Source organism: Palaemon carinicauda, chromosome 31 (genome assembly GCF_036898095.1).
Source record: "Palaemon carinicauda isolate YSFRI2023 chromosome 31, ASM3689809v2, whole genome shotgun sequence".
NCBI lineage: Eukaryota > Metazoa > Arthropoda > Malacostraca > Decapoda > Palaemonidae > Palaemon > Palaemon carinicauda.
In genome coordinates, this window is record NC_090755.1 from 1,907,730 (window position 1) to 1,935,031 (window position 27,302).

Consider the following 27,302-nt stretch of genomic DNA (forward strand, 5'->3'; position numbering starts at 1 on the left):
AAATGGAGATCAATAAATAATGATTAAATCTCACAGACATGTAAAGAATATATTTTTATGAAATTGTTAAAAATAAAAAATGATGAACAAATGTAAAGAACTTTTTCGTTTTTGATGGCTTGATGAAATAGTTTTTGATTCATTTTAATTTTTTTTCCGGTCAGAATGTTAGCAAATTTAGTGAGCAATTATATGAAAATTTATAATGAATATACAAGAAATAATTGTGCGTTGAATAGATGTGTTTATATGTGTAATTTTAATTGTGAATTTGTATACGCACACTCCGGTCAACACTTTTATTACCTATTATTATAACTTACCTTATGAAGCAAGTAAAAATGCATAACCATGTGTAAAAATGTAATAAAAACTATTCATATTTGTATACTACATATTTAAAGACTTAAATTTTATTTTATACATCCTTTTCAGATCCCTTGTCAGGTAGATTCGTTCGTACACAGAAATTTTACCGATTGCGGTTGGATAATTTTCACTTAAATCATTTGATATGTCACAATCACTGTCATTGTCAATGTCAAAGTCACTAGTATGTAATAAAGATTCATTGTTATCATTATAAAATGCCATTCTAATGCAGAAAATAATGGTAAAATGTGTTGGAAATGAAACATTCTTACCGCTAACACAAACATACGTTGGTAGCTCTGCCCACTCCCTGAAGTTGATGTTACCTTTTTCCTTTTATTGTATGTAAAACCATGTAATATCTGGCAACTCTTTCCTCTAGCTGCAAGCTGTTTAGTTAAAGAATGTATCTACGTAACTAAGCTGATCCCAGGAGGTCCGAGAGAGAATCCCGCGAAATTTAAAAAATAGGCATTGCTAATATCGACGTCATCCTTTGACAGCTCATAATGCATTGATAAAATCGACGCATAGCACGTTTTGGGTTAAAGGAGGGAAGCACTTACAGCTTCCTTTACTTCCCAGCTTTTTTGACATCGGCATCTGCTTGGGCTTTGTCTAGTTTTACTTGTTTTATGATGCCATAAACAAGAAATTCCTTTCAGCGCAGCATGCCTACTTCTTGTAGGCATGGCAAGGATGTCATTTGCTATTCCAGGGATCCAATCTCTGCAGCTGTCAAGAGGTGTATTATGCCCTCAGAAGACAAAATTTCTCTCAAGAGGAAGAGAGAGATTTAACATCTACGAGAAGTGAGCAAACACTCAAACAAGGTGCGTATACTTTCCTGTGCGAGTAGGCTCACTTAGACTGTTTGCAAGCTCTCTCTTCAGTTCGCAAAAATTCTTGTTACTAGTGTATGCAATCCTTCAAAATTAAGGGCTAAATATTTAGGTATGCATGCGCACACAACCCCTCTCACCAGGGTATGACTACTCATCTCCCCCCTACCCAAGGGACGGGGTGAACTGAGCTGGAATGAAATGAAATATATATTCATATATTTGTATATATAGCCAGACATTATCTCATTATTATATATGTTGCAATTGAGCATTTACACGTTTGCACACAGCCCAAAGGTGACATGCTTGCCTCAGGTTGCATTCTTGTCTGCTGTCACATCTCCCATTCAGTGCAATTCTCCTGTTGGTGCATGCTCTTCTGTTGCTCTTATTCATCTGTTCGTGCATGCTCTCTGTGGATTCACACTCATTGGAATATGAATGCTGTCTTGTTCATCCACAGCCTTCTGTTAGCACTCGCACACGTTAATCTCTCACACTCGCCAATTTAGGGATATTCACCAGCTGTGTAACTTTATATGCTCGCATGCACAATTTCTGTCTTTTAACATAGCGTTCTCTTATGCTTTCACTTTCCCTTCTACATCCGCACACTCCCTCTACCTCTAGGAAGCCTTAGTGCTCACGCACTTTTCAAGTAGCTCCCATTCATCTGGTGGCGCTGGAGTGTGCTCACCTGATCGTAAACATTCTTCCACTCACAACTGCTCTAATCTTATAGAAGCCATAAAGGTTAAGGTTCAGGATATTAGGAATACAACTACCTAACTTAGTTTTTGCCAAAATCTTTCTTTGGAAAGGATTTTAGAGGTAGCTCAGTGGCTTACTATGTTTGTGTTTGGTGAACATTGTCATGAAGAATCCTCTTGTTGAGAGAGGTAGATTCTAGGTTCAGTAGTGGCTGTTGGTAATGTAAACTTCTTTCATTTTGGAGTTCAGTTAGTTTGTAATTGTTTCTACACCATTATAAACCATTTTCCTTTGTATGATTTCAGTAACACTGGAAATTCTGCTGATAAAATTTATAGTGAGGTGTCAGTAGTTACTAGCAGGTGGCTGGGAATCCCCACTCTCCCATCAGTACCCATGTAAGCCACTTTGGACCTACTCTATGTCTCCTTAACTTGGATGCTTTATTTTTTTCTTTTTAAAGTTTCAAAGGCTGCTCATGAATGGCAGAGGCAAGGGATAGTAATATTGTCTAAGCAAGCAGGACAATGCCTCAGAGACTGACCAGATGTAAATTTGATCAGTGCCCAAACCCCCTCTCCATATAAGCTGGGACCAGGGAGAGCCAGGCAATGGCTGCTGATAACTCAACAGATAGACCTATAGACTCCCAAACCCCCCTTTCCTTTGCTCACAATGATGGTGAGGTTGGAGCCATTAAGGGAACTGATGAGTTTTAGCAGAACTCGAGCCTCAGTGTTTTAGCAGAACTCGAGCCTCAGTCTGACGTTCATCAATCAGAGACGTCACTTCATATGCCACCACAACCTCTTTAAAGAGTACAGTAACTAGGATTTCCTACCATTTACCATGCAAGAACTGAAAATGCCAATGTAAGTTTATTAAATTGGGAAGGCAGCCAAATTAGGTGGAATTACAGTAGAGATGATTCTACACAGTGATGAGAGGACAAAAGAATGGCTCCTTGCACTGTTCAATAGATATGCAGCAACTTGTCGAACACAAAATAAATAGGGAAGACCCAAAGTAGTAGCATTGCTAAAACCAGGTAAAAACCCTTTGTCTCCCAAAAGTTATAGACCAATATCACTTATGCATGACATATAAATTATATGAACACATGAACACATGATAATGGCACAAATATCTCCTAAGGTTGAAGGAAAGCTATCATTTGAACAGTCAGGCTTCCGACCAGGCTGATCATGCTGCAGTCAGATTCTGAACTTAACTTAGTGCATTGAGGATGGATTTGCGAACAGAAAAATCACGGGGACATTCTTTTTAGGCCTTACAGTTTCATACAATGCTGTCAACTACCAAGCACGCCTAAAAGGTGCCCAAACAGTTGAAGATGCCATCATAAAGTTACTCCTTGTAAATCAATGATTCTTCGTAGAAATGAACAGCAAGAGAAGGAGGTGGAGGACCAAAAAGAATGGTCTCCCAGTTTCAGGATATACATAAGTTCAGATACGCAGATGACCTTTGCATTGCCATGTAGTCGCAATCCTTTGAAAAAATAGAGGAGAAACTACCAAGATATTTATCATCCTCAATGCAAACCCTAGCAAAAAGCAGATGTGTGCATTCCTCCTTAACAAAAAATTAAGCTATCCAGAAACTAAAGATCATTTGGGAAGTAGAGAATTTGATACCCACCCACATCCAGTATATCTAGGTGTTACTCTTTACAGAATTCTTAGCTTTAAAAGAACACTTAAACAAACTAAAGAAAAACTATCAACAAGAAACAACCTGCTTAGCAGATTAGCCAACACTAGCTAGGGAGCAAATCCAAAAACCCTTAAGCATACATCTCTGGCAGTTTGTTATTCTACTACAGAATGTTGTTCATAAGTGTTGGAAAGATTGTGCTCCACAAAGAAAGTGAATCCAGACTTTAATAGAGCTTGCCAAATAATCACTGGCACGCTAAAGGCAATGGCCCTACCATCTCTAGATTGGCCAGTATTGCACCACCTCAAATTTGACAAAGTGGTATTGCCAAAAATAAAATGGTCAAAAGATTAATTATCCAAGGCATCTACTTCACGGACATCAGGCAACAAGACGGAGACTAAAATCAAGAAAAAGCATCATGGCCGAGGAGGGTCCTGAACATCTTAATCACGCTACCTAAAGATTGATGAAGTGGAGGGAGAGTACCTATAATTCAACCAATAAAGCAGTACCTGACCCTAGTGAACACCTACCATGTGGGGCCTCCCTTAACAAAAAGGAGTGGACCACCTTAAATAGAGCAAGATCCAAGGTCAGGAAAACAGGAGATAGAATTCAGAAAATGGGGTGTGTCAACAATGCTGATTGCCCCTGTGGTAAATCAGCCCAGATCATGGACCACATCCTCTGCTACTGCCCAATGAGACCTGCATGTTCTGATGTAGAGCTATTGGAAGCAAATGACAGAGCCATTCATTGGATACTCAAGTGGTGCGTTATCATATGAATGATGAGTGTATGTTTGCTGTTAGCTGAATGGAGAACCAATATCTAGATAGGCAGTCCTGCCCTGGAGTTACAGGGTGAAAGTACTACACTTTCATGCATAAGAGTAACGTTGACCCCCATTCCTTGTGTCCTTGCCAGGGTCATGAGTATTCACAGTCTTTCCCCTGTAGATCCTTTGGGGGCTTTATTGAGGCCAGAGAAGTCCTGTAGTGCTGTTCTTTTGCCCTAGGGTATCTTCCCACTTGAGCCTTCTTTGTCTTCTCTCAGGGGGTGCGTTGGCAAAGAAGCAGAATGACTTAGTTCTTCCGTATCTACTAGCAGTGTGGGAGGTGGTTTTACCTGATTCCCCCAGTGGATCTGCAAACTCTGCCCTTTACCCTATAGTGAGCCTAACATTATTGAGTCCAAGTTCTTGGCTGAAAATACAGTGCCCTTCTTTATGCTTGTAGGAATTCCGTCCAAGGAGAAACTGGCTAGTTCTCACTAGGACTTTTCATTAGATTCTCAGCCTAAAATGCATAGATGATCTATATCCTTGAGATGCATTTCATATGTTGAAAACCACACATTGTCACCAATTGAGTTTGTCTCGAGTCGGTCTTATATTAAAAAGGCCTACTCTTTGGAGCATTCTCCTACAGATGACCTCCTTCATATCCAGTCTTCTGAAAGTGTTGCTTGTACAAAAATATCAGAAGACACTTTTTACTAATTTGAGGTAGAGGTTACAGAAGGACTTTAAAACAGCAGCTAAGAAATCTTCTGATTCCCCAAGATTGTCTCGTAGGAATAATTGTGAGGTTCGTCTGTCTCTTCGGTCACCAACTACAGGTAGATGTAGAAGTTCTACATCAAAAGACAAAGTTGCGCCCAGATCATATTATTCCCCGGATAAGGGGAACTTGAGAAAATCTTTTAATATCTGACTCTCTTAAGTCACCAGCTGGGTAGGGTATGCAGACAGGTTAAAAATAGACAGTAGGATTCCTCTCCCGAGAGAAGTGGATTCTCCCGAGATGGTGGTTCCCCCAATTCTCTTGGACGGTTGTTGGAAGCTGCTGGTCCGAGTTGGACTGAATCTGAGGAGGCAGAGTCTGAGTCATCCTTTTTTCAGGTCCTTTGCTTGATTGGGAGGGTTAAAGGTCCTAGTAAAACCTCAGATCTCCGTTTAAAGCTATGAAGGCTGCAATCGATTGTTTGTACCATGCTCGCCAGAGTTTGAGGCAACAGTTTGAACTCCCTTGGTCCAAGCTAGCCAAGGAGGCATTCGACAATGTCGATATGTAGGTTTCGGCTCTTAAAAACTCCCTAAGGGCAGGCTGGTCTTCTAAGATCCTGCCGCCAGTCTTTTTGAGACAGAAATGTTATTGTTTAACACAGGACTCCAATCCCTCTTGTTTTGTTTAGAGCAAAATTTTGGCATACACATCCATTTTCTTGAACTAATTAATAGCAGATAATGAGAGTTTGAGTTGTTGTAGTTTCTCATTCTTGCTCATACACTATGACACTCGCACAATCTCCTGAGTGTACTATATAGTACTTGAAGAAGAGCTAACTCTTGTTGATCCTCAACATCTGGCAAGCCTAAGGTGTGTGTACAAGCCCCAAAGTGTGCTGTAGAGCACTCCCACTACTCAAAAAATGATTGGTATTATGAGGTGGGTACTCATTCTTGCATGCGGGTTAAGGTGTGCACGCAAATCACAGAGTGCTCACGGTTTTCTATGACAAAGAAATTTCTGATGAAGGGTTTTTTAAGTCTTGCACACACTTTTCTGAGCACTCCCACTTCTAGGACAAGGAATTAGTGTATGAAATGGATACACATTCTCACGTGTGACTCACACTTCACAGTGCACACAATCCAAAAGAATTCACGATTTAGGCTCTTAATCAGTCCTGATGCACGCGCTACAAAGCACTTATATTCTTCAGAAGAGAAACTGGCTTCTGAGATTGATACTCATGCGTGCAAACACCCCCGTCACTCGCACATGCCCTCACGTAAATGTGAATATCCTACAAAGAGAAAATATCTCCTTTACATAAAAGGACTTAAATACTGTACAGGCACTTTCACTTCTTGGTGACTTTAGTGTACATAAAAGTGCTATATCCTATCAATAGCAACACCAGTGATACTAATCATGGAGATGATGGTAATATACAAATGAATAACATAAATCGTCATCTGTTTCGAGAAATGACTGTTGTGTTCTCCTAACTCCAGGGGAAAAATAAAAAAACTCCTTTTAACAACCTCATCTACTCTCAGCCTCCTCTCATCCAACTTCCCATAGGGGAGTAGTGCCGTCAGTGCTTTAAATATTACAGTGAGCCCTCGCTACTTCGCAGTTCGACCATCGCGGATTCACGACTTCGCGGACTTTTTTCATTAAATATGATATCCGATTTCATCAGCAAACCACTATTTTTGGGGGAAACATCATTTTATTCTAGAAAATTGCTACTCTTTAAATAGTTAATTGTACATTAAGAAAGGGTGTACTTTTGTTTTTAAATTTCGGGTATGTTTTAAAAATCGAGTATTGTTGACATCTTTTTGTCTTACTTTTGGCTGTGATCAGATCAGCTGACGTCTAGCTGCCGGTCTCAAGAATATGCGTGTACGAAGTATTGTTTACACCATTTCTCAACTTATTCAAACCATCTATACAGTTGATATTACATAACCACCAATGTGTTATAACCTATCATATTTTTTTGTTTATTACATTTAAAACAACTCACTCTCTCTCTCTCTGTGGGCTACTTTTCACTACCTCTCATTCCTTACCTCTATCTCACTAACAAATGAAATCTTTGTTGCTTCACAAAGTTTCATATATATTGAAAATCAATCATGATTCAATTTTCCTTACTTTCTCCAATCGCACTACAGTATGTCACATCGAACGTTATAGCGGAAACTTAATTGTTTGACAACTTTAAAAATCGGCCTAGTACTTGCTTCTTCTCTTACTTTTTTTTTTTTTTTTTAGATGGTTTCATAATTGAGGGGGTACAAGTTGACTTATAAGTGAAGTTAGGAAAAGTATTTTAGATATGGAATGGAGAATCATCTTTAGTAACAGTTTAGAATTATCGTAAATTATCATTCGGTCACTAGCGGCAGGTTGTTATTGTTGATTAAACGCCAGAAAAAAAGAAAAAAAATTGTTTTCCTGCTTTGCTACGTATGTAGGATTTTATATAGATACGGTAAATAATATTTGTAATAACATATTTACTAAAAGCTTTTAATATCATTATTTATCACTTTCATCATGCGCGTTTAATGCCTTTTTTTGTTTATTACGATCGAAGATGGAGCGTACAGTAAACGAATGGAAGGTTTCCGTTTCAGGCGGCGTCATAAAGAAAAACATTATATAAATGGCATTCATTTCATTTATTTGGAAGTCCTAAGAAAAATTAAGTAAAACATTGGTAATGACAAAATCAACATATAATCAATACTGTACTTGGTAAGATTGCTGTCGATGCAAAAACTAACCTATACACAGATGTGTAAATGCGTCTGTTTCTTCATTATGATCAGAGATAAACGTAAACAAAACATTGGTTGTCATTTTTTATCGTGCTTTTTGGCGTGTTTAGGAAACGCATGATATAAAATCGCCTTTGATATTTGTGCCTGTTTTAGTTTAGGGTACTGTAGTACATGCATTAAGTGTTCTGTACATTAAAGGGTAGTTTGTTAACAGTACTACGTAAAGGAAAGGTTTTAAAAGTCTGAATATACATGTTAAATAAATACGTAAATATGGTGTCCCTACTTCGCAGATTTTCAGCTATCGCGGCCGGGTTTGGAACCTATCTACTGCGATAAATGAGGGTTCACTGTACAGCACTTAGTTCTTTGCAGCGTCCCTTGGTCTTATTGTGATACTCTTTTTTCAGGTTTCTACTCTACCTTTGTTCCTGCATCCTTATTTCTATCTTGCTGTCCAATATAGTGCTAACGAAGGGTTTTCCTAGAGCTACACATGGCTGATGAATGGCCTCTAAAGGTCCCAACAATGGTCTTTGTGGGCCAAATTTATAGTTCTGATCGAATCTGGTCTATCCAATTTTTGGGTTTGAGGCTATCTAAAGGCTATCCCAATTTCTATACAATAATAGTATTTTTGTGCTCACATCTCTTCTACTTTGCTGAGGTTTTATGTAATCCATTTCTTGTAGTTATATTTTAATGAATGGTTACCCTTGCATCATCTTTTATGTGTTTAGAATTTACTTGTAAAATTATGCAAGTAAAACAAATAAGATTGTCTGTTTGCTTTCTGATGAATGATTTGTAATATTGTTGCATTTTTTATGGGAAGGTCTTGGAACTATTAACGAACCACAATAGCCTCCGGTGACAAACAGATAGGAGTTCTAAGGGAGACACTTTGGCTCTACTCTCCTCAAACATTTAGTGTGGAAGCTCATATTATGTTACATCCACAATATCTCATAGATGAAAATTGGGTTTTAAAGAATTATATTGTAGGCCATTATGTTGTAGGTCGTGACCTCTCGTCGTCGTCGTCGGCGCCCACTCGTGTCCGAGTATTGGGTTCTGTCGTTAGCCATCGGCCTCCTATCTGTGGGGTGGGTGCTTATGCCTGATGTGGCTGTTAAGTCCTAGTCTGTGGCGGAAGAGTCGTGGACAGTGTTCACAAGGGAGGGTAGGTGGTGGGCGGGGCTGTTCTAATCGCTCTCTCCTTCTTCTCCTCCTAGCCTCCTCATTTTGTCTCCTCCTCTCCTCGAAGTCCACGGTGCCATGGTGTACTGTACTCCTCCAGGTTTTCCTGTTCCTGGCTGTTTCTTCCCACGAGGAAGGATCGATGTCAGTTAGAGCCAGGGTGCGCTTTAGTTGATCTTTATAGCGCATTTTCGGGGCTCCTCGTGGTCTGGTGCCCTGGGTCAGTTCTCCGTAGAATATTTTCTTTGGGAGCCTAGATGGATCCATCCTATGCACGTGTCCTATCCAGCGGAGGCGGTGGTGGATGATGGTGGCCTCCACGCTGGTCAGCGAGGCACGTTCTAAGACTTCAATGTTGGTGGTGTGGCTCTCCCAGGGGATTTTCAAGATCTGCCTCAGTTTCATTTGTTGGAAGCGTTCTAGGATTTTAATATCGTTTCTATATAGCGTCCATGTTTCACATGCATACAGGAGTGTGGAGAGGACTACTGCCCTGAACACCATTATTTTGGTGGTCATTGTCAGTGCGTGGTTGTTAAATACGCGGCAGTTGAGTCGGCCAAAGGCGGAGTGGGCTGCCCTGATCCTGTTCTCCACGTCCTTTTTGCTTGTGGGATCTGATGTTAGGATGCTCCCTAGGTAGGAGAACTGGTCCACCTGTTCTAACGGTTGGTCATTCACTGTGGTATTGAAGTTGGGGAGCATCAAACCTGGTGAATGTTGGACGAGGGTCTTGGTTTTGTCTGAGTTGACTTGCATCCCAAAACGTTCGTAGGCAGAGTTGTATGCATCAGCTAACGACTGCAGGTCCTCTGCCGTCTGACCTGGGGTGGCATTGTCGTCAGCATACTGCAGTTCTCGCACTGCACACAAGGTGGTCTTGGTTCTGGCGCGGAGTCTAGCGAGGTTGAAAGCGCCTCCATCCATGCGGAAACGTAGGTCGACTGAGGGTGTGTCTGGGGGAATCTCGTTGAGCATTGCTGCGGTGTATAGCGAGAAACACGTCGTGGCCAGAACACAGCCCTGCTTCAGGCCGCCGTTGATGGGGAATGGGTCTGAAATAGAGTTCTGGTGGCAGACTCTCCCAACCATTCCGTCATGGAGGGCACGCACCAGCTTGACAAAATCGGGTGGGCAGCCATATCTTTTGAGGACAGCCCACATGGCAGGTCGAGGTACTTTGTCGAAGGCCTTTTTCAAATCCCAGAAGATGAACATTAAGGGCTGTTGTTGTTCGAGGCTCTTCTCTTGTAGTTGTCGCGCACAGAAGATCATGTCTATGGTCCCGCGGGAAGGTCGAAAGCCGCACTGGGACTCTGGCAGGACGTCTTCTGCGAGAATAAGGAGGCGGTCAAGGAGAATCCGAGCGAAAATCTTACTCGCGATGCTTAGTAGTGATATTCCCCGGTAGTTGTTACAGTTCTCCCTGTCTCCCTTCTTGAAGATGGTAACGATGTTTGCATCGTGGAAGTCACTGGGGGGGGTCTTGGTCTCCCATATTTTCAGTATAAGGAGCATCAAACGTGACCTCTAATACCTAATATAGTAATAACCATATTCATCTCCCAATACTTTGAGCCCCATTTGATATGTAGGAAAAACTATATACATCTGTCTTACAAGAACTTACGTTTACCTGTTTCTCTTGATGGGGTTCTACTTTCTAGCTTTTTATAGAATATCTTTTATATATTTTTTATCTCAATGTTCTGTTCAGCATTGATTAGATATTGGGATCTTCAAGTAGGAACTGTCACCTCTATTTTAAGCAAGTTTTCCACAGTTCCGTAGAAAGTTATGGTGTTAAATAATACCATATACAAAGTTTGGTTTTGCACAGTTTTCACTGCCACCTAAGTAGATTGTATTCACATAATTGCAAAGTATTGATGAACGAAAGTATGCTAGTTTACGATATCTAAATTAAATTTGGTAACCTTCCCTCTCTTGTTAACAAGCAGTAGTGTGTAACTAGTTGTTTTCATAAGTTAATAATGTTGTGTTGTGGATAATACACATGTAAAAGATCCTTATGTTCAGAAATATTAATTTTTTCTATAATATTTAAATATATTTTGCTCTGGTGGGGCCATAGTGTTAGAAGAACTTGTAAGATGTTAAGAAGTAATATGCTTAAATCCTTTTTTTCAGATGTTCTTATTATTAACTACAAACACTTGAAAGAGGCAGAGCAAGCTGAGGAACTAATGAATATTTGTAAAATATTTGGTCCAGAATCTCATGCAAAATTGGTAATGACCGAGAAAGGTAAGTTTAGTACTTCAGCATTCTTTCCTTTGAGAGAGTTTAGAATATATGTGTTTGTTTTAGATTATTCATCGATTTTCTTGTACAATACAGTAACTGAAGCATCATAATTGTTTTAATATTTGACTGGTTGTTTATCAAAAGAAATTTTCTCAATAGGGTAAAAAGTTGTTATACAATACAAGCTTGTAGAGTGCCAAGACAGGATTTCTAAAACAAAATTATTTGTATACTTACCTGAGATTCACATGCAGGTAGTAGGTTCGCCAGGTCACCATCCGTTTAGATACTACCGCTAGAGAGTTATTGGGTCCTTGGACTAGCCAGACAGTTCTACATTGAATCCTTCTCTCTGATTACGGCTAATTTTCCTTTTGCTTACACATACACCGAATAGTCTGGCCTATTCTTTACATATTCTCCTCTGTCCTCTTACACCTGACAGCACTGAGATTACCAAACAATTCTTACTCGCTCAAGGGGTTAATTACTGCAATGTAATATTTTAGTGGCTACTTTCCTCTTGGTAAGAGTAGAAGACACTCTTTTAGCTATGGTAAGCAGCTCTTCTAGGAGAAGGACACATTGTTCTCTGGTCTTGAACAGTGCCATAGCCTCTGTACCATGGCCTTTCACTGTCTGGGGGTAGAGTTCTCTTGCTTGAGGGTACACTCGGGCAACCTATTCTATTTTATGTCTCTTCCTCTTGTTTATTAAAGGTTTTATTGTTTATATATGAAATATATGTTCCTGAAATATTTTATTTTAATTGTTAATTACTTATATTGTAGTTTCCTTATTTCCTTTCATCACTGGGCTATTTTCCCTGTTGGAGCCCTAGGGCTTATAGCTTTCTGCTTTTCTAACTTGGGTTTTAGCTTAGCAAGTAATAATGATAATATCTTGTAAGAAGGAAGAAAACAACAATTACTGTTCTTTGAAAACACAAGAATTTTTCTTTAATTAGTACAATGGCAGTACGTTTCTAGTGATAAGAACCTGGCAAGAGGAAGTGGCATGGATTTGCTTCATCTGTCCTACATCAATATTTGGTGAAGCTGATTTCCTGTAAAGTTGTAACTTTATCTGAAAGCTATTTTGCTTTTTCACTGCATTTTATTTTCCTTTTTTTCTTAAATTACTGGTTGGTATTCATTTTCGTTCTAACTATGATAATGCAGGTATGTCTCACGACCCGTTTATGTTTAGGAATACTTGGCTTGTAATTTTTAGTCAGTTCCTTCTTCACTTCAGATTTGCTTAGAACTTTACAAGTCTTGCCATAATGTCACAAATAAGATTTAACTTTGGTTACCTGTCTATCTGCATGAGACCTCTCTTAACACTAGGCTACTTTAGAATAGATCCTGTCTCACAGAATATTGCCCTTAACCACTCCCTTTGCCTGGAAGTTGTTGGTGATTGTTGATATTCTCTTCATATATACCGTATAATTCCGCGTATTAGGCGACCTTCATATAAGACGAGGTACAAAATTTGAGCAAATTTTTATGAATTTATCTCATATCGGTAGTATAAGACGACTGCTCAATCATAAAACCATCTGTGTATAGCCTAGGCTAGCTTTTACAACACCAGATATCTTATGAAATATAGGTTATATAAAGATGATGATATTGCTTATAAATTATAAATAAATGAAATAACAAAACAAATCCTTTATTGTTTTCCTAGAACACACGTCACCTAGCCTGCAGTTTTGTTTACGCTCATCAGCTGCTCACGTACGAAATGCCCGTTCCTCCTCTTTCTTCTTCTTCTTCTTTTATGTTCTTTGATGTTCTTTGCGAGTTTGTTATAAAAGCATAGGATAATGTAAAGGTGGAAAGTGTCATAAAATAATTTTAAAAATACGGGATCTCAAATGCCATGGATGGCAGTGAAGAAGATTTATTGTACGAATGCGACGACGAAGCCAAAGTCGACTCACCGGAACCAGACTGGATTCCTTACGATGATGGCGTATATGATAAATCTTGTGATATGTTCGAACAGCTTTTCGAAACAGACAGTGATAACTGTGAGGATTTTTAGTGGTGTTAGATTTATACATGTCGCAGGTTTGATGTTTAATATTGATTGGAAATATAGTTTTACAAATTTTTAGGTTTTAAATGCAATACTGTAATGTACCGTAATTTTTATTGAGAAATAAAGATTGTACCGTTTGTAATCCAAAATTGTTATTTACAGCTAAAAATAATAATTTTTAAACAAATAGATATGGTATCTTATATGTTATTACTATCGTAATTAACACTAACATTGAAATTATTGAAAGGTTAGCGAGATAAAAAGTTGCTAACAACGCAACCAATACTCGATGTTTACATTTTCTCAGCTGTGCTCGTATGGTTAAAAGTTGGAATTATTCCTTGAGTTTATCATTTATGCCATTTTTTTAGATATGCCAATAATATATACAGTAAAAATTGTTTCATTACTTTCTTTATACATTTATATATTAATGTAAATCATTTCATGTGTGTCGGTGGTTATGGCACCTCAACCTAGGCTAGCCTTCTGATAAACTAGACATAGAATTCAAGGTGTGATTTTTATAACGGTAGTATAAGACGATCCCCCATTTTTAATGGTTAAATTCTGGAATATAGGGTCGTCTTATACGCGGAAATATACGGTATTTTACCAAACATCCAGATTAGGAGATTGTATGAGATCCTCATTCATGGGGTCTTTCGTTTCTAATTATTTTGCCTATGACTTACTCCATTTTTATTTAGCATTGAAGTTAGTCCTTTCCAACCTCCCTCAGGGGTTCTTAGTTAAATATTTTTGTCTAGTAATTAACCTCTTTGGCTTCTGAGTGTCTTCATGATTGATGATTCCTCCTTAACTAGGGATAGGACCTCTATCAATCTTCCAAATGAAAAGAGAGAATATTTATTTTCAAGATAGTCTTAAATCTGGTTTTCTTCTGGTTATGATGTATGGAAGTATTAGAATTAAAGTCCTAATCCGGTTCTCTTCAAATCTATTTCTGGTTATGATGTCCGGAAGTATTAGAATGACAGTCGTAAATATGGTTCTCTTTGAATATAGTTCTGGTTATAATGTATAGTAGTATTAAAATGACAGTTCTAAATCTTGCCCTCTTCAAATCTAATTCTGGTTAAGATATACGGAAGTATTAGAAAGACAGTTGTAAATCTGGTCCTCTACAAATATTAGTGCTGGTAGTGATGTACAAAAATGCTAGAATAATCTCCTTAGTGATGTATAGAAATACTAGAATAATCACCTTATCATGGTCAGTATGACAGTCTGTGTTTTTTGGCTTTCTAGGATCTTCTACCATTCTTACTTGATTGTCAAAGACTCCCTTGGGCCTCTTGCTAGGCTTATACAGTAGTTTTAGGAAATATTTAGCGTCTTCTCTCTCACACTTGCTGTGCTTGTAACTTTTAAATACTTTTTCTAACAGCAACTATAGCGGTAGGAAAGGGTGTTCCACTTTTCTTAGTCTATGCAACATCCCTTGCTTATTGTATGAAACAAGAAAATTCCTAGTCTTTGTCATCTTTCTCCTTATTTACTGTTAATTTTTGGAACAGGCAGAACTCCTTGCTCTGTTACCTCAATTTCTAGTAGGGGATTGTAGAGCTTTGGGTTTTAATTAAGCTGATGGATTTTCCACTTTCTTTGAATTTGTCTGTTGTCTTTTAGGTTAAAAGGGGTGGGGGAATCTAGTTATTGACTTCATTGATTCATTCCTCTCTCTGAATCACTTAACACTTGATTTCCTGTCTATTTTCTTTATTCCTGATTCATTCCTCTCTCTGAATCACTTAACACTTGATTTCCTGTCTATTCTCAAATGCTCAAGCACTTTACTCCCTCCTCCTGAGCACATTCTTACAAATTATTAAAGATTTTTTCTTTTACTTCTTTTGTGTGTTAAGAAGTTATCAGTCATTAGTAATTTTCTTTCATATTATTTACTGCCAAGATTTGTCACTCATTCCTTTTTCTGGTACATACTTGGGCATATTCTGGTGTCAGTCTATGGGTGCAGCATCTTCCTTAGCTCCTTATGACATATTCTACAATACCATTCTATGGTCTCTAATCTGTGCATATGTGCATCAAGCCTCAGGAGAGCAAGAGCATGACTGAAAGACCTTTGTTGATCAGGCGAGTCTCTCGTCCTTCTCGACTACCAGTCCCGGGTTTAGCACCTTGCACTTTTGAGTCTCTTACTTTCAAGACTTGCGTGGCTCCTCTCAACTCCAAGTCTTGCACCTCACGCCTTTTGCATTTATGATACAGATTTACAATTTTCCTAACTCAGGTTACCTGAAGGTAATCTTGGGTCATTAGTGGTGTTGTTCCTCTACCTTAAGTAGGTATGTGTTGCAAGCCAATAGTTATTGTTGCTTCATATTTTCTGTTCCAGAAAAAAAGAGAAACCCTTAATTTTGTTATTGTGGTTTTAATCCTAGAGATAGCTAAGGTTCAACTTGGGTGTATTTGGGTCATACCTTCACATCCTTAAGTTTAACTAGTAACAACAACATCAGCAACAACAAAAAATGGAGCCATTTCTAGTCCACTGTAAGACAAAAGCCTAAGACATGTCAATTCCTGTCTAGGGTTTTGTCAGTTTTCCTCACCTCACTGGCCAGTACAGATTCGTGATGGTGTGAGATTTTTGTCTGATCCCTCCCAGCAAACCAACCTATTATAGGTGACCCTGACTAGTACAACTTTGTTGATCTTGACAATACAACAACCTTTTCACCATGTTAAAGTATCTTCACTCAGAATACTAGTAAACAACTTATTATATTAGAGATAATATGGAGTTGCTCATTGTAGTTAAGAGGATGTCCCTGTTTTTTCAGGGATAATTGTTCATACATTATTTCTTTTGTTAAGTCGTAATTCTCGGAACCCCTCAAAGATGTATTAGATACGGCTGTTCAGGATCAACTACCTTCCAAAAGGTGGCAATACCTCCTGGCCAACAGGAATGAACTCAATCTTAAATACTGAGAATTTTACTTGAATTTCTTATTGCCAAGAATTCAGAGAAAAACTTATATTGAATTGATGATCAAATGTAATCACTGCTTAAGAAACAATTAAATAATGTGTTTGGATTTCGTCTGCTTAAAACTATTCAACCAACACCTGAAGAGTAAGGAAGATAACTCTCACATCTGAGTGTACACGTGGGTAACCATGTAAAGGGGACATTATTTCTTTAGTTTGTTAAAGAATACTGATGTAACTGGGATTTTGGGATCCTTAAAGCTTAGTTGAATTACAAGCAATGTTATTATTTAAAAAAAAAATATTTACTTATTGGAAAGATATAATAAGCTTCAATAGGGCAATGGTTTGTATGGAGAAAAAGGTCTAATATTTTTTATTTTATTATTTTTACAGATACAAATACATATTCTTCCTCACCAAAGTCAAATGGCAAGAGGTCTTTATCAGAAAACTCCAGTATCGGATTTAACAAAGAAATTAAGGAGGACGAATACTCACAGAAGAAGAAAGCTAGAAAATCATCTCCCAAGGTATCCTCTAGAGATAAGCGTCAATCTTCTCGGTCGAAGAACAGGTAAATGAAATTTAGTACAGTATACTGATCTCTTCAACTTACTTCTAATTATAGCACTAGTGTGTTCATACAAAAAATAAGCCTGGATTATTTTACTGTAAGATCAAGTGATAAACCATGACTTTTGAGTAGATGAAAAATATTTAATTGAACAGTGTTTAGGCAGAAGACAAAACTTCATTGTGTAAGGTTAGCCATCTTTTTCACTTTTCTAAAATAAATTTTTTTCACAGGTTTCTTAGTAATGCATGTGACTCGATTTATGATAATTATTATTATTATGTCTTTGGAAGTGTATAGTGCACATTTATTTAACCTATTGGGATAACTGGTGATCGCCTCACATTATGCCACTCCTGAAAGTAATGGATGCAATTCAGCATACTGTATTTTTCAAAGCATAGTCTATGGGACTTCCATTTCAAATGCAAGCATATGAAAAATCATAGACTTTTATGTTAGAGGGAATTTTATCAGAACCTTTTAGATTTCAGTTCATCCAATCATTAATTATTCAAATGAATCTTAGCTAATATTTATATAGCTATATACCTCCAGCTGTGCTTGAAGTCGGTAGTACAGAGAAAAAATTGAAATGCATTATCAAGAAGTCCACAAGTAGGTCTTATGAAAAGCAATTTTGTATGTGCTGCTGTCAAGTGCACATGCATTTTATGTTGTTGTGGGCATAGCTAATCTGGCATACTTTATATTGGGTTGTGTGGGTTGATTGACATATCATTATGATATCTTGTACTGACTGTAAAGCTAGACTACATTGATGATTGTCGGTCTTGAATTCATAATGCTATGAATGACCCCCACTCCAAGTGTGTCATAGCTATATTCATTGAAGATAAATGTGAGGAGTGTATACAGTACCTGTCTCTAAATAAGATATGTTGAACAATAAACTAAGAACTAGGCCTGATGCCGATATAGTTGTGGAAGAAAAAAAAAGGAATAGTGAAAGTAAGGATTTAGGCGATTCAATGATGGAGCTTAAGCATCCAGAATTGGTAGTTACTGATTGTATTCCTTGTTCTTCTGTTCATTTTCTCATGTCTTTATTTCTCATCCATGCCTACTCTTTCTCCTAAGGGGTCAGGTAAACTTTTTAAAGATATAATTTCTTAGGCCATTTGATTCAGTTCATTAACTGTGCAGTTGGTTGCCTTGTAATGGAAAAATGAGGCAATTCCTTAATTAGAAACCTATAGAACTCAGCAGAGGCTGGGATGTTCCCACTACTACCTTCCTCTTGGGAGCAGTTTCTCTCTTTAAGTCAAGGAAACTGTACAAGTCTTGGTAATCAGACATTAGAATTTTAGAAGTGCTTAGGTGGTGATTTGTAAGATGGAATTAGACTGGGACAAGATTCCAATACTAGACTGATTTTTAGTAAAAATTCCTGCTATATTAGAAGTCTTGTTTAGAATGGTAGTCAGTCAGACCTTGCCATTAGGAAGGAATCTCTTCAAAGATATCAAACTCTGACCTGGTTTTATACTTAAGATCTTTCGGAGACTGGTTGTGTACCAAGACACATCAGGGATTATATATTGAAGTAGAAAAAGAATGCCTAATAAACTGCAAAAGGCTGCATGTGATCTTCAGTTTTTTTTTGGAGAACACCTCGGCACTAGCCTATACTGTATTAGGGAACAGGGAGAGACAGTGTCCATAGTTGTTCCTGGAATGGAAAACATAGCATTGAACTAAAATTGCAGAATGATCCTTACCCTCCCCCAAATTTGTAAAGATTTGTGGAGGTAATGGGGTGATCTGAACTTAGCAGTTGGCCACAAACTACTATGGTATTGCTTTTCATTCCAGGACTTTTAGGCTTGGACAGTGGTCCAGTCAAGTCATATACAGTACTGTATGTATTTTGTCACATCTGCCTTCTGAAGAAGCCAATTAACAAGTTCGTGGCATCAGCAAACACCCCCATAGCCTTAGAGTTCTTAGTGGCCACAAAAGGAATGGTTTTCAGACCATCATGCAGTGCAGGTAGACATTTCACACGTGTTGCACTTGACACCAGATCATCTCAAACAGTTTCATCTTTAAAGGTTGCCTCAATATTACTATGCTTTAGTTGACTGCCTATAATCTCCATCAAATTCAGTTAGCTTGAGGCTTTTCAAAACTGTTTTGAGAATCTGTTGTCACATGCTAGGGGGATTAAATCAACTTCTTCTACCAGAAACAGTGGGTGTCTATTGGAGATATCAATTTCTACCATCAAAAATTTTGTCGTCATCATTCAATTCCTGATTTGTTCAATAACTGGAATACAAAACTATGCTATTTATAAGGGTATTACTTGTGACGAAGCTGAAAGGACGAGCCATTAAATTTTAGCAAGGGTTAACTACCCATCCCACTAGTTAGTGGGGGTTGGGGGTTAATTAGCTACCCCCCTCACTCACACACCTGTGACTGTACTTAACTTTGCTTATAGCTCGGAGGGAGAGCGGTTGTTGCCGCTTTTCTTCCTCGCCTAATTTGGACTGCCATTAATCTATTGTAACTTATGTTTTATCTTCTATATATATGAAAACATTCTCAAAATATATATATATATATATATATATATATATATGTATGTTGTAAGCTTTCTTTACAGTGAATGTTGCTGTTCATGTGATAGCGTAGTATGGCAGGTTCTCAAGGACAGAGAACCTTCTTTCCCCCTTGGACATCAGTTACCCCGTTGGCGGATAGCCTTCCGTATGACTCGGCTGCCACCGCAAGTGAATTGTTATAGTTTGGATACTCTTCCATTCAGCTTTTGTCATTGCCTTCCCCTCTATGTTCGTAGGAGGAATCTGCTGTGGGAATGGAGTGAAGCCCTCTCAGAGCTTGACATTGGTCTTGCTCTTTCTCAAGATCATCGCCGGTCACTTTTCGTGAGTGGTAAGCTGCATGTTCTGCGGGGAGAGCACCTTTCCCGTTCACGGGTTAGGTTGTTCTTCCGAATAGTTTTCTTCATTAATTACGTGAAATTATAACTGTTTGTAATTCAACTTTTCTGCTTCATCTTCTGGGAGAACCTCTTCCCACCAGAGGGTCGAGTGATTGTCCAGAGTATTGAATTTTCTCATCTGAAATAATTAATTGTAATTCTTCTTTTGTTACAGTTTTTTATGCTGCCGTTCTCCTCCTTCTGTCGATGTCAGTCGAGGATGGGAGTGCACAGGCCTTAATTTGTCTTTTTTCTTGGGGAGACCTCTCCTGTCCGCAGACAAAGTGCTCCTCCCAAGGGAGTTTTTGTTGCATAATTTGTTTTATTTTTCCTCAGTTAGCGATGTTGTTCTTCTTCGTTCGACTAAGATAACCGATGTAGAAGAGCAGTGCCATTCGATCCTGGGAATCTGCTGTTACTGCCCCATCACTTTCCTGACCTCCTGCACCTACGGCAGCTCCTGATCAGCACACTATCTTCAAGGAACTAGCTCCTGCTATGTTTTCTCGTGCAGCACTGGTTGCAGACCTTCAACTTGAACAAGGCTTGTAGATGGGAAGCGAGAGTGCTGCCCGGAGTTCCGCCTCCAGGGCTTGGACTACTTTCCCTTCCGAGGGAGAGTTATCCTCCCAGGTGTTAGATTGTCCTCCCTTCCGAGGTAGAACTTCCCTTCATCATCTTCATCTCATTGCATCGATTGCCGATTGCTGTTGATTATGCTTCGCCAAAGACTATGCTCCCTCCCCCATGCTGAGTCGACTTCCGTCAGGGCGGAGAAAAGTCCTGGGCAAGTGTCTCCTGCAAGTGTTTACCTCTCTCGTTCGCAAGAGAGCCAACTCATAGAGACTCCAATTTGGAGGCCTGCTGCTGCTGATCTTCTGTTCTCCTACCCCTTTTGGGGGTTCGTCACTGTGGTCTTTGACCCCACCGTACTCCTCCTCCTGAGAGGTGCTCCTTCTGCTTTTGCCAGAAAGATGCCTCTTTGGCTCTTAATCCTGCTCGTCAACGAACCTCGGTTTCTGACACACTGTCGAGGTCTCTGGTGATATTTACCCTTTCAAAGGGCACATCCCGTTTCCAGATCATCGTTCGGCTGTTTGCCGACACCAGCTCGCTGATAGCAGTCGTCAGCTTGCTGATCGTCAGTTCGCCGATCACAAATCATCAGCTCGCCGATCATCAATCGTTAGCTTGTCTTTCTCAGATCATTGACCTCCAGTCTCGCCGATTGCCGATCGTTACCGGGCCAATCGCCGATTACCAGCTCGCCGATCGCCAGCTCGCCGTTCGCTAGCTCACCGATCGCTAGCTCACCGATCACTGATGGCTAGCTCACCGATCGCGGATCGCCGATGGCTAGCTCGTCTTTCTCTGATTGTCATTCTCCAATCTCTCCGATCGCTGATTGCTAGCTCGCCATTTACCAGCTAGCTGATTGTGAGATCGCAGATTGCTAGCTCATCTGTCACCGATAGCCAATCGTTAGCTTGCTGATCGCTAGCTTGCCGTTGGCTAGCTCGTCTTTCTCTGATCGTCGACCTCCACTCTTGCCGATGGCTGATCTCTAGCTTACTGATAGCCAATTGTCAACTTGCTGATCACTAGTACGCTGATCGCCGATCCCCGATCTCCGATATTCAGCTATGGCTAGCTCGCCGATCGCTAGCTTGCCGATTGCCAATCATCAATTGTTCTTCTCCCTTATGTTAGCAAGATGTTGAAATTGTCTTTTCCTCTTTAAAATGTTAAAATTCTTGCTGCAAACGAGAAAAACAAACGTACAAATGATTGAATGTCAGAGGTCAATCTCAGGCATGTACTCTTTCTGAGGTTTGTGGTAGGACTGAAGGACAAAGGGTATAATACTTCATTGTCTGCAACCTGTGGAAGTTATACAGATGCCATTGTTCACAATTTTTTTTACATTAAAATGTAATAATTATTAAAATTTACGATATCAGAAGAAATACTGCATTTTCTTGTAAAGGACAATGTTTATGGTTTATTGAGTTACTTTTACTAATTACCCTGTAACTACGAAATTAAGAGGAATTTGCCAAAATATTTTGTATACGTATTCTCCATTGCCATATGAAGATCAGTGAATTTTTCAATACTTTGTGTTTTTCTTCCTATACCCCCATATATTGCCATTCTGGCTGGCCCCCTTAATGGATTGGGGTGCATAGAGTTCCTGGAACATCATTGATTATCCTTACTTTCCTGGATTCTGATGTATCTTTCTATATTGTTATTATTATTCTATATTCTTCAATTGTAGAGGTGCACTTCTTCTAGCATCCTCTATATTTATTGCCGAACTATATGACATACTAACCACTATTGAGAGAATAGCGTTACAAGACAAGGGCAATTTTACCATTTTTAGTGATGCAAAAAGTGTCCTACAAGTTTTAGAAGTTTTTAATTCCAGTAACCCTTTAGTTTTTAAAGATTTTAGAATGGCCTTTTTTTTATTGTACTGAGAGTTATAACAGTTCAATTTTGCTGGGTTCTGACACACGTAGGTGTGTTTGGAAACAAGAAGGCAGATTTACTGGCAAGGAATGCTGCAGCTTAGTTGTGACCAAGAAGGTATCCTGTTCTTTGTGATGATTGTTTACCCAACATTAAGACTTTGATTTCTAATAATTGGCATCAACATTGGGATGATTTAATTGAAAATAAGGTGCATGAAATAACAAATTTTATTTACCCCTGGAAGTATAACATGATGCCCTGAAAGTGGGAGACTACTCTTTGTCGTCTCCGCATTAGTACGCTTGGTTGACACATGAATATCTGCTTACTAGCCAATACCAGCCATATTGCAACGACTGTTTGGTACCATTGACAGTTAGGCCTTTGTTGATCAAAGGCCCCACATATTACAGTAGTGAAAGAAATGAATATCTGTTTGAGGCTCGAGATGAGGATGGCAGGTCATCCTTGCCAAGATTCTTCGACCTGATGTGTTCTACCATGCTAGTGGTATTTTTAGCTTTATTTCAGTAGCAGGTCTTATGAAAGATATTTAACTTTTAAAACAACATCTTTGCTTTTATGGTTTTAATTGAATATTCTTTTATTTTTTATTTACAGTAAACGATATTAGCATCAATGACCTTAGGTGTCAGTATGCCAGAAAACCTCAAATCAATCAATCGATCAATCTTGTCGGAATTTCCAAGAGAATATCCTCCACGATACAATCTACTCAGACAGCCACATGCCAACATTTTCTACAAAAGAGTAGCTCAGCTATGTCTTCACGCCTGGAGACTATCCAGCATCTCCTTACTCAGAGAAGATTTTCGCAACAAGTTGCGAAGAGAATTTCTGGATATCTGCAAAGATTGTCCGCATCAGTCTACCAGGCGAAGTGGAATGTTTTTTGTGGTTGGTGTCGTGGAAGGGATATCTCTCCACTCAGTGCCGCTATTCCAGGAATAGCGGAGTGCCACGTGTATTTATGGGAGGAAATGTGCCTTCCAGTTTCGGCAGTAAAAGATTATTACGTCCCTATACCCTGGCGAGGTGTTATTGGGAATGTCTTGGTCAACTCGGTCAATTCCTACAGATTTGGAATAACATGTACCTTGACAGTCCTATTGCTAGTAACTCAACACACAGCTTGTGTAGGTTGTAGACTATGCTTAGCAAGGTTTAGCGAGGTGTTAGGGTTTCGTTATTTGTGTACTAACATAAATAATAAGGAATCCCTGGTAAAGCCAAAAAGCCAGTCTGGCAGGGACAACACCTTCCTAATGGGTGGGTCACCCCCTAAAAATAGTGTAGGTTTGTATTCCAGTTAGGGAACAAATAATAAATTTAGAAATAATTTATATTTTTCCTAATGATACAAACCTTTAGCTATTTATACAAACTTACCCGCCAATCCTGTCCCCTTTGAAATCCTACCTCCAAGCAAAGTGAAGTACAGTCACAGGTGTGAGTGAGGGGGATAGCTAACTACCCCCTAGCCTCCCCACTATCTAGTGGGATAGATAGTTAATACTCGCTTTTAGCTTTGCCGAAAGTAATACCCCTATAAATAGGTAAAGGTTTGTATTGGTAGGAAAAATACAAATTATTCCCAAATTTGTACTTTTAATGAGATGTGAAAAAGGTATTCGGTCGCCTGTATAAAAGGGCAGCAGTCTCTGCTCTCCTTAACTTTTAAGATAGGTGGGATTAGACATTTCAGGTAATGAAGACACCTAGGATGTACGTACTCTAGATCCTTGGAAATACAAAATCCTTTGTACTTAAACTAATATATATTGGAACCTAATATTGTTATCAAATTCTTTACTACCTTCATTAATTACTCTAGTCCTCCTTCCTCCATTTGTCACCAAGCTATGTGAAAATTAAGTAAGATCTATTTGAAATAAGAATTTTGAATTATGAATTTAATTTCTTTGATAATATTCTCACCCTCCTCCCCACAGTCTATTGGGAGACAAAGCAGAAATGTCTTAGTAGAAGTCCACTAACACCACCTGTCGGTGAGTGGGATAATTATGAGGAATTGGTTATAAACTGTGTATTTTGATATGTTTTTTGTTCTGATCTTAAGCAAAATTGAAGCATATAAATATATAAACAAGGGTTAAGTATTGAAATGATTGATTTTATGATAGAATTCTTATTTCTTAAGAATTGCAATTTATTAGATAATATAGATTGATTTTAAATAAGAAAAACTTGATGCCTGATGTGTTACAATTTTGGAATTTATGAATGATGAATAATAATTATGATATCAAATAAATATTTTAATGATGGTAGCAGTGATGATAATCATGATAATAGTGAGATATAAAGAATTAAAACTTGCTTTGTTACAGGTTAGTATTAAGGCCAAAAAAAATCTTCAGGCACAATATGTTAATGGAAAGAGTTTTAAACAGTTGTGTAATTTTATAGTGATAATAGCTAATTGTAGTAGTAGCAAGATTGTATTATTTTGTAGTAGTAACTAGTAGTAATAGCAGCAGGTGCAGTTTCAGCATTATCATTATTAGTATTGTAATAATAATTGTTGTAGTACTGTAGTATAGTTAGTAAGTTCCTGGATATTTTGAAATCATTGAAAGGGGAAGGTATGTTTACCAGGATACTGAAATTTTTCCTTGGGTAATTGGCAGCATTTTTAATTGAGTAGTTTAGTTTTATGATTAAGGAAATCTCCGATTCTCGGACCCAAATTGAAATAATACTGAATAAAATTAGCAGTGGCTTGTAGCCTTGTGCTGCAAACTCAAATCCCCTGAATATCCTATCCAACAGCTAATTATTTAGCTCTTAGTGATATTAGAGCAATTATGTGAAAAAAAAATAGTTATTTTGGAAAGCAGGATCTCTGTGGTATTGTATTGGAGTTTGGGGTATTATGTACCAGAATTAAAACACTATTTATATGCTACACTATTAAAGTATCTGCTCACATATACACACTTATACATTCAGTTTTACCTTTAATCATTATTTTAAACTGTCCTCAATGTTATTTTATACATAAGCTGTTACACCCATATTTTAGCCATGCAAAATATGAAATAAAAACACAACTTAATATCTATCCAAATCAGAGACTCCTTATGATTAGCAAAAGGTCCCATTTTGAGGGTCTATTCATCTTCTGAAGAACCCTTTTGTAAATTAATGGCATAAAGTTTTATAAGTTCCACTTCAGGAGCCATAGTATATATTTTATTTTGTTTGATAGAAGACGAGTTTGGGAATCCTGTGTCTAGAAAGTATCTTTGGTTGCCTCTACTGAAAACCCACTGCATCAAAATATTCTGTGGATAGATTTCATTTGTGAAGTTCTAACATCTCTAGCTTACAATGGCATAGACAAAGCATATAATGAAATTGGCATAAAGGAAGTTATTACAAGTACTTCTTCCACCTAGAATCTCTTAGAGATATCTGTTGTGAAAGAAAATTACCAGTTGTCTCTTGATGAGGCCAAACTGACGCTTCTAGATTCATCAATGGATTCTTGATGGTCTATAATTTTTAGAAAACCTTCAGCTTGTACTCAAGTATGGAAAGTTTTTTTACTGCTATGCTGTCCTAAAATGGCATAAGAGTATTTATCTCTTTATGATTTTGTATGCTGAAAATCTCTTGGCAGCATTGCTTTTTCCAAAGGACTTAGTAAACTTGTGGATAGAGTTGCTATTTTGAAGGAACCCCCTGATTCTTCCTTTAGACACTTTGCAACGGTATTGTTTCTTCCCGGAATTAGTTTAGGATATTTTTCACTTTGTAAACTTCTACCCAGATGGAGATTGGAACTTATGTGGCATAGTATGTCCAGTCTCAATGATTCTTAGGTAAACTACTGTACTGTTTCGTTTTCTTTTTATCATAATGCCACTTAGCTTTGCTTTTTTTTTATTATGGCTACTGCTTTGCCTCACACTAACAGAGCTAACGCTGGTAAATCCAGATGAACTATTTGTTATTCTAGAAAATTTATGGGGAACTTTTTATTTAGGAGGGACCAAATCCTTGTTGCCTGAATATTTAGAAGTTGGCTCCCCAGCATTGATTTGACTCACTTTGGAAGAGGAAAGACAAACCAAACTTTAAATATGATGTTCTAAGAGTTCTTTCTGATTAAGAGCCCTCATAACATCATACGATGTGATTATTACGGGACTGGTTGTGCTCCTGCTGCCTAGGAACTATTGAGATGCAGATGCTGGAATTGCATTAAGAATTGACTGCATGGAGCCAATGTTTATGTGATTTTAAATGTGTATTGGAGATTATAGGTAGTAGGTTGGCCAGGGCACCAGCCACCTGTTGAGTTACTACCGCTAGAGTTATGGGGTCTTTTGACTGGCCAGATGGTACTGCATTGGATCCTTCTCTCAGGTTCGGGTCCATTTTCCCTTTGACTACACACACACACACACACACACACTGAATAGTCTGGCCTATTTTCTTACATATTCTTCTCTGTTCTCATACATCTGACAACACATTACCAAATAATTTTCTTTACGCAAGGGTTTACTGCACTAGTTGTTTAGTGACCACTTTCCTCTTGGTTAGGTTAGAAGACTCTTTAGCTATGGTAAGCAGCTCTTCTAGGAGAAGGACACTCCAAAATCAAACCATTGTTCTCTAGTCTTGGGTACTGCCATAGCCTCTGCACCATGGTCTTCCACTGTCTTGGGTTAGAGTTCTCTTGCTTGAGGGTACACTCGAGCACACTATTCTATCTTGTTTCTCTAACTCTTGTTTTGTTAAAGTTTTTATAGTTTATATAGGAGATATTTATTTGAATGATGTTACTCTTCTTAAAAT

General features: G+C 38.4%; 1 protein-coding gene across 2 annotated transcripts in view; it reads left to right on the top strand.

Annotated features, from left to right (window-relative positions):
- LOC137624232 (uncharacterized) overlaps nt 1–27,302 on the top strand; it is a 421,277-nt gene that overhangs the window by 388,566 nt on the left and 5,409 nt on the right. For both annotated transcript variants that reach the window (XM_068354740.1, XM_068354739.1), the window contains 2 exons: nt 11,269–11,385; nt 16,819–16,999. In XM_068354740.1, the coding sequence (XP_068210841.1) occupies nt 11,269–11,385; nt 16,819–16,999 (298 nt within the window). The remainder of the gene's footprint in view (nt 1–11,268; nt 11,386–16,818; nt 17,000–27,302) is intronic.